This window comes from Gymnoscopelus microlampas (assembly GCF_963454915.1).
Source record: "Gymnoscopelus microlampas genome assembly, chromosome: 3".
Lineage (NCBI taxonomy): Eukaryota > Metazoa > Chordata > Actinopteri > Myctophiformes > Myctophidae > Gymnoscopelus > Gymnoscopelus microlampas.
This window is the reverse complement of record NC_139940.1, coordinates 13,414,475-13,433,229: the sequence shown is the minus strand read 5'-3', so window position 1 is coordinate 13,433,229 and position 18,755 is coordinate 13,414,475. Positions and strand designations below refer to the sequence as shown.

Here is an 18,755-nt window from a genome sequence, read left to right as displayed (position 1 = left end):
CACTGTACATGCAGATCGGATGGCAACAAAGGCCTATGTCTGGCTATTGTCTGTTACTGACGCTTGGATGGCCCACACACACACACACACATGCATGTACGCACGCACACACACTCACGTGCACTGTCGTCACAACCCCCCCCCCCCCCCCCACTCTCTCTAGCGCTCTCTCACACTCTCTATCCTATATTCACAACAATCTTTCCACCTCACGTGCACAGAAATATCTCCCCCCACCCCCCACCACTTCACCGCCCTCATATATTCTATAATATTCACGGCTCGTCCCTTCCCCTCCACGCGCACACCCCCCCCCCATGTGTGCACGCCGCTCCTCGCCGCCCCCTCTGCTGCCACCCCACCACCACCACCACCACACTTCCCTGCCTGACAACACTGCCTCCATCCCATAATATTCATGCACACGCACGCACACACACACATACACATACGCGCGTGCACTGACTTGCTCCTCACGCATTCATGCACAGCAGTGCACACAGCCCCTTTGTTGGCAGGAGATGCCTGTGCTGCGCGCGAGCGAGCGAGTGAGCAAGCCTTTTTTATTTTTTTCATATGCACAGCAGTCATGTCTCTCAGCCAAGATATGACTGTTTCATTCTCACTCCAGGTGGACAACGTATACGTGCATGTCCCCACCGGAGTGAAGGGAGGGGAGTGATAAAAGAGGGTTGGGACAGGGACATGATTTGAGGGTATGGGGGGGGGGGGAGGGCAGGGAGGAGGGGAGGAATAGGGTGGGGTGGGGGGGGTCACATCTCTATCCCATAATAACCTTGGGGAGAGCCGAGTCCATGGAGCTCATAGTTACCAGAGGCAACCATTTCAGAATGAGGTCAACGCTGTATGCGTCCCATAGCGGAGCGTTTTGTAGACCAAGTGAGATGGGCTCGCAGTCACCCCACCTCGCGAGGGAAGTGTCTCACAGTCTGTTAAATCTACACGTTGTTGCATGCCGATAAGACGCTCACTGTACCCTGTGGGCCCTCACACACACACTGCACAAAGGGGGTATACAGCATGTGGCCTTGGACTCCATCCTGTTGGTACCAATTCCTTCACCCTTCATCCTCATGTCTCTGTCACCTTTCTAAACCTCGTAAATAAAGAGAGAGAATGCAAAGGGAGGTGTATGACTCCTCCACCCTTTTATTTACTAAAAGAGGGAACTCAAGTCAGCCCTACCCTAACCCTAACCCTACCGAGATGCAATCGTAACCGCTTTCAACCTGATGTCACAGTTTTTGGGCATGTCATTATACAGTAGGTGAACATTTTCAAAATTTGTAGGCAAGATTTTTCAAGTTTTCAAACATTTTCCGAAATGGCAAGAATAGTAGATCTACAGGCTTGCAGATCAGCTATTTTCGCCACGCAACACCATACGACAAAGCAAAAAAAATAGAGCTTTAGTGGTTAATGCTTTAACGAGCATCCCATCAGCCTCTGTAACCTGGCTACAGTCAATCGGGTTTGAGGGCCATCTTGGCATGATAAAACGGTCACCAAAAAGGGGGGGGGGCAGATAGAGGGGGAAAAAAAGAAGAGGTGAAGTTATTTACGAGAGAGGGGTGAAGGGACGAAGGGATGAACATAACGGAGGCGCCGGACGTGACAGTGGCCAGCTCATCACCATGGCGTTGCCGTGGGAGACAGCGGAAGACGTCACCGGGAGAAAACGGAGGACACAAAGGGGGAGTACGACATGGAGAAGAGTGAAAAAAAGAGAAAGAGAGAGAGAGGGGGACAATGAAGGAAAACTGAGGTGTAGAGAGGCAAGTGTGTGTGTGTGTGTGTGTGTGTGTGTGTGTGTGTGTGTGTGTGTGTGTGTGTGTGTGTGTGTGTGTGTGTGTGTGTGTGTGTGTGTGTGTGTGTGTGTGTGTGTGTGTGTGTGTGTGTGTGTGTGTGTGTGTGTGTGTGTGTGTAAGGGAGTACCCAGTGAGTATTTATTCATTTGTTCGTAGTGAACTGGGTGTCAGAGAGTTCAGGTACAGACAGACAGGCTACCATCCAGCACCCAGCACCCAGGACCTGGACAGCTACAAATGTAAATGTTTGTGGTCAGCCCCACTCTGACTCATCTGATTCAACAGATGAGCTATTAAAAGAGGAGTGAAATCGTTCCAATCAGGTGTGAAAGCCATGTTGGTTGACCTTATGGGGCCTGGGGAGACTCATTGTGTTCTGAAAAACTCTTTATTAAAGTTTTAAGACAGTTTGAAGAACTGTATGGCCTTCCTTGTGGAGATATAAGGAGCATGACATGCTTTCCTCATAAGTGCAAGGAGAGATACAATTTGCCTGAAGTCTTCCTTGTAGTATAAATTCTATTCTTGGAAGTCTTATGGAGCCTCTGAAATGTTGCATCAGCAAGGGCTGCAGAAATAGAAACAGACCAAGAGCGAGGGTTACAAGTAAAGAAATTGCAGACAGTTCAGTTTAGTTATTATTTTAATTCAGGAAAATCTATTTTGCTGCAAAAAAAAGAAAAGAAAACATTATTAGGGGCCTGGTGGCTCAGCCAGACCATAAGCTCCTAGTGAGTTCAAGGACCCACCCGGGTTTCAATCTGATCCCCGTCTTGTCTCGCATGTCTCTCCTCTATCTTTGCCCTTTCCTGTCTCTCTACCCTGACCTGTCAGCTGTGCCCTTCCGTCCACAACAAGAAACCAAAACTTCATTGTCATTATCAGTTTCAATCACCCTTCTCAAGCATACCTCCCCCTTCCTTTTGGCTGAGTCTACCTACAGCCATAGTCTTCTGCACATACCTGTACACTACCCATGTGCGGAAGAGCCAATTTTAACAAGAGCTTTGCTCTGACAGTCATATGGGCTTTAAATAAGTACTGTGACATCCTCTCAAAGTTACAAAATAATTCACTCTTTCTTTATAGAGTCAATCTATGACAGTGTCTCTGTTGTGTGACCCTTGTAATTAAGTATATCAAGTGTACTTTGTCTAATTCTGTCTACTACTATCTATCTATCATTCTCAAGTCCATATTCATAAGAAAATGCTTCATATTTTTCTCAAATGCACATCTCTGACAGTGCCCCTGTTGCCCCTTAAACGCTCCTCCCTAACCCCAGTTTAACACCCGTGTCCCTTTCTACACCCATCCGCTCTCTCTCTCTCTCTCTCTCTCCTTCTTCCCTCAGTCTCTCCTATCTGCTGATTTATTTGCCTCCGTTCCAATATTTGTCAGTGGTGTGTTTTCTCCTGCTTGTCTAAATGTCACCCCTTCTTCTAAGACAATATAGGGAGTGGGAGAAAGGGAGAACGAGAGGGCAAATGCTGGGGGAAGAGAGAGGGGGAGGGGGACCTCGTAAAATGAGCAACAAAGTTTGGGAAAATTAAACATGAGGTAAGGTACTTTCTCACATGCATATACACGTATAGGTGGAAATGTGCTGTGTCACAACTCACAGCTATTATGGTATGTGAATTGTATGCAATGCAATATATACGCACGCACGCACGCACGCACGCACGCACGCACGCACGCACGCACGCACGCACGCACGCACGCACGCACGCACGCACGCACGCACGCACGCACGCACGCATACAGATATATATGTATATATATATATATGTATTTATATATATTATATATATTTAGATAAGTATGTGTGTATAAACAGTATATATAAAATAGTATATATTGAGTATAATTGATATTGTGGGGTATATCGTAGGATATTAAGGTATTAATAAACGATAACAAATGCACTGTAACACATTCACACAAACACATTATACATAAACCCATACATGCAGTACACACAAATAAAGATACTAATAGAGATAAGCAAATACACACACTTGCTTGCACACACATAATAGTATGCACATGCATCCTCACACTCACGCACGCGCACACACACACACACACACACACACACACACACACACACACACACACACACACACACACACACACACACACACACACACACACACACACACACACACACACACACACACACACACACACACACACACACAGAGAGAGAGTTGTTGCACAACATAACAATTCAGCAGAATTGTTTCTGACGCCATCTGTGGATCTCTGGCCCGGATCACATACTGTGTGTTGTGCTAAACACGCCTAATGAAGAGCATGCCATTTCTCAGTGTCAATGTACTGCAGTGTAACTATCACCCTTCACAATGTCCACCGTCCCCTCCCTTCCGCTCCCTCCATCATCCTCACATCACTCCTGTTCGCTCTCTCTACCCCCCCTCCCTCACTCTCTACCTCCTTTATAACCCATTACACCCATCTCACTGTTCTCAGTGCTTCTTTCTTTCTTTTACGAACTGGACACATCCGTTTTGTTGGGAAAGGAAACCAAGCGGCCAGTAACAAAGAGGCATAATGCTTTCCCCAGCGTAATGACATTAGTTCTACTTTGGAGCAGTTTTGGTCGTTTGAACCTAAAGTAATTGAGGAAAGAAAAAAGTACTTTGGATATGTGGATTTCATTTTTGGGTCTTTAAAGGATAACCTTTGCCGTGAGTTTCTCTTCTAAGCATGCTTTTGCAGTCAGCACAGAAGAGGAAATTGACAAACGACATTGACACAGTTCACTGAGAATTTGGATTAAATTACGTTCTGAACTGCATCATTTTGAAGACCACAGCAATTGGATATCACAGGACACAAGACGGGTAAGAGGCTTTGTTATTTGTGGCTTTGGGAAATGTTTGAAAAAAATGAACATTAATTGAAGTCATGAATAATACTTGGATAAATTACAGGTCAGTTTATTATGTTAATAAAGTGACGACTCTCGCAATGCTGCTGCTGTTTATAACAGTCCATTTATGGGTGTTTTTGTGTTTACTATGTCTTATATGTATTAACTGTGCTGACAGTACAGATTAAATATGCCTGTTGGGATGTGTGTGATCAACTTTTTCCAACAATGACTTTCATCTCTAATCTCTGCCTTCTCCTCCTATCTTTCTCCTAGGACCTTGGAGATATGCGGGGATCATCCCCAACTTCTGGTCCAGAACTATAGACCAACGATTGTAGAACGTACAGACATACGGACGGACAGCACACCCTTGGGACCGGGCAGCCTGTCGTCCAAGGACCTAGCAGCCTGACACACGGAGACGGACAGACCGACAGTCTGATGCCAACTGTCTCCGCTGTCAATCTCACGGCACCACTCCTCCTGCTGTTGCTATGGGCAACCCACCCCACCATGGCAACCAACTGGCTGTAAGTCTGGCGTGCAGGGGAGGAGGAGAAAGAGGGAGTTTTGTTTGTCATGCTATAACTTTTAAAAGATGGCGACGTGTCTCTAAATCTTTTTCTGTCGCTCCCCCCTTTTCTCTCTCTTTGTCTCTCTGCTCGGTGACCTTTTCTCTTTTTCTCTCTCGCTCTCGTCTCTCTGCTGGGCCTTCCCTGTCTCCTTTGTCTTGACAGTCTTTCCCCTCGTTTCCTCATGCTCTAAAAACTCTCCCCATCGTTACCTCCTCGTCCTTTTCTCACCCTTTTCTTCCTTTCATTGCTCTGTCCTCTTTCTGTCTCCTTCCTTGCCCTCCCTGCACTTTTTCACAGCATCCCTGCACTCCTTCGGTATCCTCCGATCTCCCTTACTTCTCAATAACACTCCCCCTGAACAGGGTTCAACAAAGGCACACGGTACAGCTACACCAGTTCCTGTGTGAAATGATGAATGTGTCTTGACTTACAACCACCCCATGTTATATCCTAGCTCCCTGGCGAGGCTGCCTCGCTCAAGGCCCGTGTCCGGCGCTGCCCCCTGCGCGCGTCTGAGGGGCCTGTCGCCGGGGCAGGTGGGGGTGTGCAGGGCGCGGGGGGAGGTCATGGAGTCCGTGCGCAAAGCAGCCGAGATGGTCATAGACGAGGTACGAGAAGAGGGCTCCACAGAGCGGAAAAGCTCAGGGGACATAACCTGGACTCATCAATATTGACATCATCATCATCATCATCATCTTCATCATCTTCATAAGCAGCAGCAGTAAAATCACTACCATCATCATCACTATTATCATCATTTTCATAGCCAGTGTCTTGTCCATATTTTAGTCTCTTCATCAGCCTCAGCATCAGTGGCAATGTTATTGTGTTGTTGTTTTTGGTAAATACAGTATGTATGCAGTACCATCAGAGCCATATTTCTTCACATCATAAGTGCAATTAATTATCTAAGAGCAATGTTCACTATTAAATTAGTTCAATAGATGTTTGTTTAATTTTGATTTCCTAAACAAACATAATAGATAAGTGGAAATCCTCAACATCTGAGTAAGTAGTTACCGTAAGTACATTTAAAACAATGTTATCAATGGCCTCAGCTAGGCTTAGGTGGGCCATTTGAAACTCATTTACACACAAATGAATGTAAATTTGTGTAAAACAGAAGTGGTTTACATTACATTATGAGGGAGATTGTGTGCATAATGAATCTGATGTGTTCTTCAGTGAAATGCTTGTTTGTCAGTAAAAGGATGCTCAGATTAGAGCCCCCTGTCAATTTGCTGTTTTCTGTGTCTCTGCTTGTTATAAGTGCCAGCACCAATTCCGCAACCGTCGTTGGAACTGCTCCACCACCCCACGTGGAATCAATGTCTTTGGGAGAGTCATGAATCAAGGTACTACACAGGATTGTGGAGTACAAAATCAAAGAGATCGCAAAGGAGTCAAAGCCATACAGTGACCATGTTTGATAAAAAAATGATATCTAAAATGGGCACAGTATTTTATTTTGTGATGCCAATGTCATGTGAATGTGCATTGCATTAAATAATTGAGTGTTTTTGGCCTCACCTGCAAGAAATTGCTATTTTTTACTAATGTATTTAAGATTTCTGTTACTGTATTTGTCGGTTATTGTGCAACTAAACTGAACTGCACCAAACCAGGGACACGAGAGGCTGCCTTCGTGCACGCTCTGTCCTCAGCAGCTGTGGCGGTGGCTGTGACTCGAGGATGCAGCCGAGGGGAGCTAGAGAGATGCGGCTGTGACAGGAAGGTCCGGGGAGTCAGCCCTGAAGGTAAAGCTGTCTCACATTTTATTATACATTTTGGAGTCACAACTGCCCTGCATAGCCAAAGAGCAGGACTATATGACTAGTGAAACTGAGGAAAATGTGTTACATTTACTGCTTGTTAAGCCTAATTTAAGTTTAACGGGCAGTAAAATTTCCTTTTCACAACAAAGCAGACCGTTTTCATCAGCCTTCATCAGTTTAATTTCCTCCCAGGTTTCCAGTGGTCAGGATGCAGTGACAACCTGTCCTATGGTGTGGCTTTCTCCCAAACTTTTGTTGACGAACCAGAGCGGGCCAAGGGGCTGTCAGCGGGTCGACCTCTCATGAATATTCATAACAATGAAGCTGGTCGAAAGGTTAGTTCAATGTTGGGGGACATCATCACTGATATTCAAGTTTGACTGTTTCACAAGACTTTCATCGTTGTTCTTTTTGTTAAAAATGAGTTGTGAGACAAGATACAATAAGACAGTGCAACATGAAAGTGCATAGCATATGCCATGAAAATATCGGGGTCTTAATTGAACACATTATGAGAATTACTGAACAGTGTTAAGTGTCCCTAATACTCCTGACATGGCTTCCTTCCATCTCTCCATCTCCAGGCCATCCTCCATAACATGCAAGTGGAGTGTAAGTGTCATGGTGTCTCTGGCTCCTGTGAGCTGAGGACCTGTTGGAAGGTCATGCCTCCATTCAGGCGTGTCGGCGCTGTGCTCAAGGAACGTTTTGATGGAGCCACAGAGGTATTAGACACAGCTCACCTCTTTGACTCCTTACACTTAAAGCCTTATGCATACTTTGTTGCACGACAGTGTCGGTGGTTTGTGTTGTTACCTTGAGAATGGGCACATTAAGGCTGTTGATGGCCACTCTAACTGCTATGAGGATCAAAACTATCAACTGACAGTCATGGGATCGTTCCTCTGATGGCAAGGCCTGGAGGCCACCCCTGTAAACATTTCTGGCTTATCCATGCAGAGGCGCCTGATCTAAAGCTCTGGAAGCTCTGATGAAGCCACTCATATGTAAACTAGACATGCACAATTACGGTTTAAATGATACAACTATATTGTTAATTGAGCTAAAGGATGCAAATTGAGTGCAAAACTATTGCAATGGTGCCATCTAAATGATATGTATGTAACGCAGTCTGCACATTTGTCCACCAGAGGGTGCTGTAAATGCATCACTAGATTGCCTTGTATTGTGATCACTGATTAATCATAACTCATGAAGTGGGCACTTACATGAAAACATTTGTGTCAACCATAGCATGCATTCTAAATTAAATTAAATCCCCAATATTACACAATTCTAAATCGTATAAATTCAACTGCGATATATATGATTGATTGTAAAGCAGCTGTGTTGTTGAAGACTGACCTCTTTTCCCAACCATCACCCCAGGTGCGTCTGACTCGAATAGGCTCCAGGCCTGCTCTCCTGCCCCGTGACCCCCAAGTCAAACCCCCCGCCGCCAGAGACCTGGTGTATCTCTCTAGTTCCCCAGACTTCTGTCGCCTTGACCCTGACAATGGTATCCCTGGGACCGCTGGCAGACGCTGTAATGGTGAGAACAGAATTGCCTTATGGCAATAGATAAAAGACTCAAGATAATTCTACCCCAGGCTACAAACTGTGTGTGAAAAGAGTCCATGAATTTAGATCAGGAACCAGTCCTGCACAGGTACCAAGCCTGTGGTATCTCTGCAGGATTGGCCCCTTATTTTAAACATTTTAATATCTTATTCAGAATGGCCAATGGTTGTATGATTATGGTTAAGGTTACAGGTCTTATCTGAAAGGGTAAATTCATAGTTTCATCACAAGATGCAACAGTATATTCGCAACAAGTGACTCCTAATAATCAAAATCAAGACGGAATGGAAACATTTAACTTTTACAAACCATAATCTTCTATTTTTTAGAGATATGATAACTAACTTAACTTCTCATTATACGTTTATTTTAAATATATCCCTTCCTCGGTTTATCTCTTCCATCCCAGGTACCTCTCGGCTGGCACCAGACGGCTGTGAGCTGGTGTGTTGCGGGCCGGGCTACAAAGCAGGCCGGGCTGAGGTGGTGCAGCGTTGCTCCTGCAAGTTCTCCTGGTGCTGCTCGGTCCGATGCCAGCAGTGCAAGAACACGGTCACTATCCACACCTGTCGAGTGTAAGGGGGGAGGGGGACAATGATCCTAAAATCCCGAACAAACTCTGTACGCAGCAGCAGAAAGACCACCAGACAGACACTCCTGAACACCAGACTACGGTTGCACGATATTGATTTTTAAGAATAAAATAAAAAAACATTGCAATAATAAGGAAAGACAGTTTATTACGCATAAGGTAAAAGAATGAAGAGTGGGGAGTGCTAATACTTAATCTTGTTCAAGTTTGAATATGATAAAAGACTATTTTCCTCTTAAGTAGGCAACAACTTGATTTTGTTTATTTGTTTTTTACATTTTTTTTGTTGCTTTTTTATGCTTTGTTTAGATAGGAGTGTAGAGACAGGAAACCTAGGGAGAGGAGAGACATGCGAGGCATGACGGGAGTTGGATTCAGACTCAGGTCGTCGAGACCCACATGGAGCATATACTGTACATGGTCAGTGCACGAACTGGCTGAGCCACACCAGGCACCCCCCGGCCCCCGCAACTTATACCTTTATTTTCTTTTGTTCTTTCTTTTTGGCAGTTTACTGTGCAACTATACACAAGACCAGCATTACCGGAATACAATGTGGTTTTTCACACCACTTATTAGCAGTCTTCAGCCCTCGGTCAAGAGTTCCAAAGCTTTTTTTGAGCTACGTTTTAAGCTGCAACATTTAGCTGAGGGCTTTTAAATAGAATTTAATTGTTAACCTGACAAGTAAAGTTAGGGCAAGAGTAAAGCAGTAAGAATGTATACATACGTCATGATGTCTTCCCTTACATTGACATAATACTCAAGTTAAAATATGTGCACAAACAAGCAGGCAGACAAGTGCATGAACACACACATATATACTGTTAATCTCACCTGAACTGACAAAGCTTATAAAGCTGAAATTAACCAGAACTAACAGGGAAATATTACGGCTTACTTTTGTTTAATGCTCGTCTGTGGTTTGTGTTAAGCATCATAGGCTAGCAATTCTTTGTACATTTGCTGTATTTATGTCTTTTTGCCTTTGTTCTGGCTTATTTATTTGTATATCTGGCATTATGAGTCTTTCCTCCACTTCTGACTCCATTAGAGACATCTAAACAGCAATAACTTTGACTTATATCAGTGTCTGTCTTGCGTTTGTCGCTCACCCATGCTTTGTAATGTCACTGTGCATCTACTACTTTTAGAAAACACTGTTTCAGAAAACTAAATTCAATCATAGTTTGTTTATCCAAAACACCCAGAGATGTATTTTAGGACTTCCTAATATACTGTGCATGCCCAAGATGTTGCCATTCATTGACATTGTTTAAATATGTTGCTGGCTGACAGCAATCTGTTTAAATGGAGCGCCTTTCTGCAAAGTTAATCTGGTCAAATAAATGTGTTTTTTTCTTTTATTTATGGTATGCCATGCTGTGCATTTAATTACAAAAAGGATATCTGTTTTATGTCAGTTAAACCATTTTATTACAAACATCCTGTGATTACAAACACCCAGAAATTTTCTAGCAAAAGGTTATCATCTCATCATTTCTATCCAGATGAAGATCTATCCAAAATATTACAGCTTAATTTGTTATCAATCACTCAAAATTGGTAGCCTAGCAATAAAAAAAGAACAGAAGATAAAATAAAAACTCAAGTTTCAAAATGAATAACTGCTAAACATTTCCCAAAAATAACAAGTCATAGAATTAATACAACATACACAAAAAAGAATAAAATATTATAAATTCAGTTCAACAAGTTACCTGCGAAAGGCAAACTGGTGACAATGCACTTGGTTTTCCCATAATTCACTGGGAGTTGGAAGAGAGTAACCGCTACCTGCCCTGGCTAACATGGAGTGAAAATAAACTTGCGTGCTGTCTTCATCCAACTCAAAAGTGGCAAAAAAAAGAAGAAAGAAATCCAGCACCACTTAACATTAAGTTGCTTTTAAGGGTCTAATAACCGTTGTCCACTAGAGTAGAAACTTAATGTTGAGTGGTAGTAATCAGTTCTTCCCCAATTTGTAGGGAAGCCCAGATTGGCCACAAAAGTCAGGCAAAATTCAAAGGAAGGCAAATGCAACCATATCTTTTCCAAAGGGGAGGAGCAATGGTGACAGGCAGGGGGGCCCGCCCCACCCAAGTTTCTGTAGGGAAAACACTGCAAAACACTGCCATTTCTAAAAGCTTTAAGAGAAAGGGAAAAAAAGGAGTGAATGTTATGTTTCTCATCCTGCAGATTTACTGCATGAGGGGAAACCACGTTCTACTTCCTCTCACCCGAAGGCACAGTCAGCATACAAGGTATTTGAGTGAGTCTTGGTGCCATTTTGTCTAACTTGCCCCATTGTTTTGTCCTTTCTTATGATGGCCACTGATCCATCTCTCTTATGATTTGAATTCATCCCACCCATATCTTACTCTTCTTCGCCTCCACTTGCTGTCCTCTCATAATCTATAGCAGAATACAGCGCTTCTTCGTTTTGGTCTCTGGGGGTTCCAGGGCTGCCAGGATAGCCTCATCAAACACATTCTTCAGTCCTCTCTGAGATAGAGATTAACAGGAAAGGTGTGAGAGAAAGAGAGAGAGAGAGAGAAAGGGGGGGGGGGGGACCATGTCAATGTCTTATAATTGAAACCCTGTGCAACCTGTAAATTAACATTGCCATGATGCCTCAGGCCACACCAGTGTACAGGTCAAAGAAGCAGGATTGTGAAGGTCACTGGGCCAGGTGGGAATGTCTGGTTGGGGAAAGGGGACAACACCCTGACCCTCCCTCTAATAAGTGCACCTGAGAAAAGCACTTCCACTGATGCTGCTTGGTGGTCAGCAGTAGAAGACTGTGGTTATACAGGCCAATGTCCCAGTTGTGTCTGTCTACACATGGTCAACTTCCCATGACTAAATAAAGGCCAAATGAAAAGAGCTTGGTGGTCCCATACCTGTGTGAGGGCAGAGCACTCGACATATTTGACAGCCCTGAGGTCACGAGCCAGCTTGTCTCCACTCTCAGGAGACAGGGGGCGCTGTTTGTTCTTGGCCAGCTTCTCCACCGTGTTGCTGTCATCTCTCAGATCCACCTGCGTGCCCACCAACAGGAAGGGGGTGCGTGGGCAGTGGTGAGAGATCTCAGGAACCCACTGGAAAATTAGAAAAAGACAGTTAACCACTTTCAACCTGGTGTCCCTATTTTGGGCATGTGATTATATAAATTAGCAAAAACAGCAGATCTACAAGCTGACAATGCACTGGTCTGCAACGCGATGTGAGCTTGTGGAAATTGTGGAACTGCTCTTTTTTACAATTATGTATAGAATAGGGCTCAAAAGAGAAGTTCACCCAGAAAATTACTTATTTTATTTTATATCAATTACACACCCCATGAAGCCTTGGATTCATCGAGATTTTTATTTTTGTCGCATTCCTAAGCCAATCAAATTATTGGTTTAGGAATGCATCAAAAACAAATAAGTCTCCATGAATTCAAGGCTTCACGTGGCATGTAATTGATAGAAAAGAAGTCACTTTTTGTGTGAATTCCAAGTGGTTAAGATGAATACCGGCGGTTCAAACAGTTACACAGAAATAATCACATCATGGATTTAAATTTAGCTTGCAACCTATATTGCACTGTCACTTCACTCTCCTTCTAAATACACTTTCTTGTCTGTCTGACTGTTATCTTTGGAATTATCATTAATTTTCATTGCTACATTGCTGTTCTTTTTTGTTTTGTTTATCTTTTAACTTTGTAATGTAATAGAAAAGGTGAGGTCCTCCTATAAGCCATTCGAGGGTTTCTCACCTCACCTGCACAACTCATTTTCTACTTGACTCTTTCTCGTGAAAGATTTTACTGTATATTGTACTTACACTCATCTTGTTGTGCAAAACAATAATAATAATCACAAATCCCAGAGAAATTCCAATAACATGACAATGTTTACAAAGAGTAGTATAAGCTGAACAGCAGTTAAATTGAGACACTGACCTTCTCTCGGACGTTCTCAAAAGATGAAGGTGAGACGACGGAGAAACAGACTAGAAACACATCCGTCTGTGGGTAGCTGAGAGGACGCAGCCTATCATAATCCTCCTGACCTGAGTGGACAATCAGAAAGATTATGGACTGCTAAATATTTATATTTGATAAATGGATTAACAGATTAAAACAGACAAATGAACAAATAGAGAAAGAATGGAGAGAAAGGGGATATTACCTGCGGTGTCAAAGAGGCCAAGAGTATAGGGCTCACCCCCAATCATAACCGTCACAGCATAGTTATCAAAAACCTGTGGACACAAAATAAAACACACAACCACAAAATGCTGAGAAAATGTGTGTGATACTGTGATTATATTTACTTTTAAGCATAGAAATACACCTAAAAGGGATGAAACCACTATATCAAATAAATCAATTAGTCAATTGACATAACATTTTAACCGAATAATCAGATTAGCGATAGACGACTGCAGTTGATTTATAACACTTCCGCTCGTGTCCTCGCTATGAAAAGAAAGGGGACGATATCACTCAAGTTCTTACATTGTTACACTGTCTCCCTGTCTGTCAAAGAATTTATTTCAAAATACTACTGCTGGTTTATAAAACATTGAATGGTTTAGGGCCAAAATATATTTGGGACAGGCTTGTTTTCTGTCCACTAAATGTGGAGACGCAGCATTACATTTTTATGCACCATATCTTGAACAAACCCACAGAAAACTGCAGGTCTACTACGAATCAACTAAATTATATTTCAATTAAAGCTGAAGACGTATCTGTATTTTACTTGCGTTGTCTAATCATTTTCTCTGCACTGTAATTTTATTCTCTTATTTTTCTGTTTCATAATTATTGAAATGTTTTATGTAGCACTGAAATGCCTTGTTGAAATGTGAAATGTTCTGTTTTTGATTGCTGGGTAAACATTTCAACATGTTTAGGTTCAAATAACTTGTGATGAGCATTCACTGTATTACTTAATTTTTATGACATTTTATGGTGTCTAAATTCAACTCAAACATAATTAAAAATGACAAATATGAAAGAGATGACTACAATCCTAGATGTAGTAAATCAGCTGCAGAAACCCTCCAATGACAGCAGTCAACATGAGCCCCCCCCCCTCCTGTACGAGTTCTCTTACCGTGGGCACATACTCTGATGGGAACTTGTTGGTTGTGTAGGAAATCAGTAGGCAGGTCTTTCCTACAGCACCATCTCCTACCACTACACATTTTATAGTCTGCATCTGTGGTGGAGGGGACAGAACATAAACATCAGGACTGTGACAGGAAGGCCAACAGACAGAGACAGACACTCACGCAGACAGAGGGGAAGTGATAGTTCTACACTACAGTCAGAACCGCATGTTTCGTTTTCCTACCCGAGCGTAGAAAATTGGCAACGCCCCCTTGTGTGACGCATGTGGAACTGCTTCACCCCCCTAGTCACTGCATAAGTGTCATTCCAAGAGGATAGCACTGGCTGGCTTTCCTCCGTATTGGAAAATAGTGCTCTGCGCTGGCACAGCTGGGGGGGCAGGTAATTTTGGATTCTGTCCTATCGGTACATAACTGGAATGGCACTGAGTCGGCTCTTGTGGACTTCGCAACGTTCAGCATGACGACTCGCGGAGCGGCGGTGCCTCTCGTTGCTAAAGGCCACCAGAGACGGCACGCCTCCGTCGTTGTAACTGTTTTTTGCCTAATTACTTCCTAACTTAATATTAGGGGCTGCTGTAGTCCGTTCTCACCAAGTGGGCCGAGTAGTCCACATCACTGGGGGCAACAAAAACTATGGCTAAACCTAACAAAATAATTTGCGACACATTTTCGATTATATAAATAAACAACAGCGTGAGAGGTGAGAGGGATTCGATCCCGGGCCACTGGGATTGGAACATAGACTGTATAAATGAGATGGACAAACCCACTCCGCTGCTTTCTACAGACCGAAAATGAAGCCGATTGTACCACGACTGTAGGTCCGCCATCTTTCAATATCGCGTCAGAATGAGACCAGACCATTATTGGTTGGGTAGCTTGTCAATCAAGAGCGGGGGGCGGGGAATGAATGCTATTGGTTATGTAGCTTGTCAATCAAATCATCCCGCCCCTCCTAGAGAATAGCCTACTTTATCGTCAATTTTAAAATAAATAGGACCATAATTTAGCAAAACGCATATCCTGATGATTGAAAGGAGACTTTAAACTAGCGACTGGAAGCATATAGAATTTATGACAATTTTTATTACAGTAAGAAAATCTAGTCTAAAGTTTGTCAAAAAACCCATTCACTTGCGTTAAAATAAATTATTTCTGACACCGCAGGTCGGCGCAGGGTAAAACAGCGCCACTCTGGCCATTTTGTCGGCCTCATCGTAAATATCTAAGACTTGCCCCTTGGATTGGAAGTCTAGTGCTTAACGTTGCATGCCACAGAACCATGTGGTATTGCAGGGGTTTGGGGGTTATTTGAAGCCGTCCGCTCATGTGACGCGTGCGTCACAGAAAGGGGTGTTGCCAAGTTCCTGCGATCAGGCAGTAACGTCAGAACCTTATCTAATCAAGGACATCTTTTAGCGTTCCCTAGTGGCTCCTTACACTAATTACGCCTTACAATGGACAACTGCCTTTCTCCGTTTGAAATTCAAGATATAGGGTTTCAGTTTCATTATTAATCACACACATAAATTCTGTTAAATGGTATTTTAATTTAACACCAATTCCTTAGGAGGGATGTGAGGAATAACTTCGAAATCATTTTCCTAATTATTCAGAGAGTTGCTGACAAGACCGTGTCGAAATGTATTTAACCCCTATGTGATTTTGTATGTTTTTGTTAAAATAATTGTTAAATAGCTCAATATTCTGATTGTTTGTTCAGTAACAACTCCCTGTCTCTCCTGCTCTTTAGTAAACAGCAGTGTTTCCCCTATATGCATTAAGCAATGGCGGGCCGCCACCCCTTAAATCCGACTGCCACAGTATGATTTTTTCCTCTTAAAAATCATGGACATATCCGTGATTGGCAGGTAATGTGTTAAGTAAGAAGTGTGAGTACTTCTTCCACCACTGTCTTTTTTGTTATGTATGACAGTTTGTCTATACTACTTGGTCTAATAAAAGTATATTTTCCTAAATCTGGAGACAATTCATATGTAAACTATACAGATATTTTCCTGCTCATCACTGTGCACATATACGATATAAGTCTTCGTGTTTGAGCACAAATATGCTTTTTGAGAGCCCCAAAATGCGCAAAGTGCGCATCCTCCCCCACACCTTCAGCTTCTGGCTAGGGGAAACACTGAACAGAAAATACATGCTCTGGTCAGGTCATACCAGTTTGTTTTCTACAATCAGGAGACAGAAGTCATACAGAAGGATACAGAATAAACAAGTGAAATTGGAAGTGTTACACTACTTCTGACCATTTTCCAAGTAGGGCTGTCACGATTACAAATAAATTTATGTTGCCAATTAATTGTCACGCAAATAATTGTGTTTAATTATGTAATTGTGTTTTTGGCACTGAACATTGGAACATTTTTAAAACAGTTTGTTTGGTTTTTAGGCTTCATAATCACACATTGCACTGGGTAGACATGACAATTAAATAATTTAAATAATATACAAAGAAATTACTGACATATTTTAATAATATACTTTCAAAACATTTTAAAATAGCAGAAATAGCTATTTCTCCTATTTTTGGAAAACGTTTGAAAATGTATGAAGATTTTTCAACATGGAAACGATTATGACGATTATGCAATAATTATTACGATTATCTCAAATAATTGTCATTAGACGATTATGTAATAATTGTGACTGGCTTATTTCCAAGTTCTATATTCTATTATGTTTTGGGGGGAAATATCCTGTATCCTTTTAACAATAACTCTAACAACATGTGAACACAGATTTAGAGGGTAGGAACGATGACAGGAGCTACAATTTAACACACACTGACTAGGATACAGAACAGGTGTGTTTAATCTTTCGAGAATAATGTGACAGAATATTGTGTTTTCTGCTGAACTTACAACACATCAATCCTTTAGCCTGGCTTTTTATCACACATGTGAGCTAGCTAGTACTGTAGCTAGATATTGAAGAAAGAATGTTACTTCTGTTTAACATAACAATGTTACATGCCTTAAAGAAATAAAACAAAATACATATAAATAACAGGATACCAACAAAATAATAAAATAGATTCAGGCTATTTAATATTCAAGTCACTGGGTTTCTTTCTGATCAGTGAACGTGCTAATGGATGTGATGCTTAATAATAAAATAAAGCTTATAATGTCACGATTATAACATAATCACAATAACTTTGCATACAGTACATACTTTGTCTGTTGAAAAGTGTTCATACATTTTCAAAAACAAATGTAAAATAGTGAAAGTAGCAGATCCACAAGCACACAACGTGTCGTATCTTTGAAGATCTGTTATTTTCACAATTTATTTTTACATATATAAAATGTGAGAGTAGAAAATTAATACAAATAGTATATTTTGGCCATAGTATACAATCTTTATTTTTGATTATTGCTACTGGTCATTGTCAGTCATTTATTTGTTTATATAAGTTATTTGTCATATCTGCTCTGTGCAATTTGGTTTTAGGAGTCTAGAAGGCAAACGTATTTTTTTCTTATATGTTCCAATAAGAACACAGAAAATCGTTAATCGCAATTATTTGTATGACAATTAATCGTCACGTAAAATGTCATGATCGTGAAAGCCCTAATAATACATGATCGATAGGGGCATCATTATTAGGGACAGATTTCATCATTATAGAGTAGACACTATGGTTAGTGGTTACATGTCCGAAATGCAGAAGAAGCACGCAGGCCCCAGAAGCCAAAGTAATGCTTCCGATGCATAACCTATCCGTCAGATAAAAGTGAAACGTTATTTCAACTCATGATTAATCACAGCTTAAGCTGTGCAATGTACATTCGGATCTGGTCTCGTTTTAAATGAACTACGATCACAACGAATGCTCATCAAGACTGAGCTGAACCAAAAAAACAAACTTCTCGTTCAGTAAACAGGTCATCATACTTCCAACAAACGCAAACCATTAGTTCAGGGTTTGCGTCGTTTTATGTTGCTTCTTAAACTAAACGGTTCTGTATCTTACAACTCATGTCATACGTTAAATAAAATAATAACATCAAAATCTAAAATGACAGTTATGACAACTTTCATTGACTGAACTGCGTTAGCCGAGTTTCCAGTTAGCTTGTTAGCTAACCTCTCTTGGTATTTTCTTTTACAGCCTTCGGTCTAACAGATAATTAAACGTTCACTTTGTGGAAAATATATATCATGTTGATGGACTATTTGTCCTTACAAATTCGTCTCAAACAGCACAAAACAATACAACGTAACAGTTTTTTTGTTAAAACTATGAAACTCACGGTTTTTCTCTAGACTGGTTAGGCGTTGGTTACATCCGGGTTTGAGAATCGGACTACTCTCCTTACGCATGCGCAATTGCAACACAGA

At 41.9% G+C, this 18,755-nt stretch overlaps 2 protein-coding genes across 2 annotated transcripts; one reads left to right on the top strand and one right to left on the bottom strand.

Moving 5' to 3' along the window:
- Positions 1 to 5,172: 5,172 nt before the first annotated feature.
- On the top strand, positions 5,173 to 9,241 carry wnt4b (wingless-type MMTV integration site family, member 4b; the record flags this gene model as incomplete). Its single annotated transcript, XM_084053006.1, has 8 exons — positions 5,173 to 5,261; positions 5,761 to 5,914; positions 6,577 to 6,661; positions 6,932 to 7,063; positions 7,274 to 7,416; positions 7,666 to 7,806; positions 8,471 to 8,633; positions 9,072 to 9,241. The coding sequence occupies 8 exons, from the start codon at positions 5,173 to 5,175 to the stop codon at positions 9,239 to 9,241; spliced, it is 1,077 nt and encodes a 358-aa protein (XP_083909132.1).
- A 1,426-nt stretch (positions 9,242 to 10,667) lies between these two features.
- cdc42l (cell division cycle 42, like) lies at positions 10,668 to 18,742 on the bottom strand. The gene is made up of 6 exons (XM_084052056.1): positions 18,668 to 18,742; positions 14,369 to 14,473; positions 13,436 to 13,508; positions 13,207 to 13,316; positions 12,158 to 12,355; positions 10,668 to 11,759 (listed from the first exon to the last, which is right to left on the bottom strand). Exons 2-6 carry the CDS (start codon positions 14,471 to 14,473, stop codon positions 11,670 to 11,672), a joined length of 576 nt encoding a protein of 191 aa, XP_083908182.1. The 5' UTR covers positions 18,668 to 18,742; the 3' UTR covers positions 10,668 to 11,669.
- Between the last annotated feature and the right edge of the window lie 13 nt (positions 18,743 to 18,755).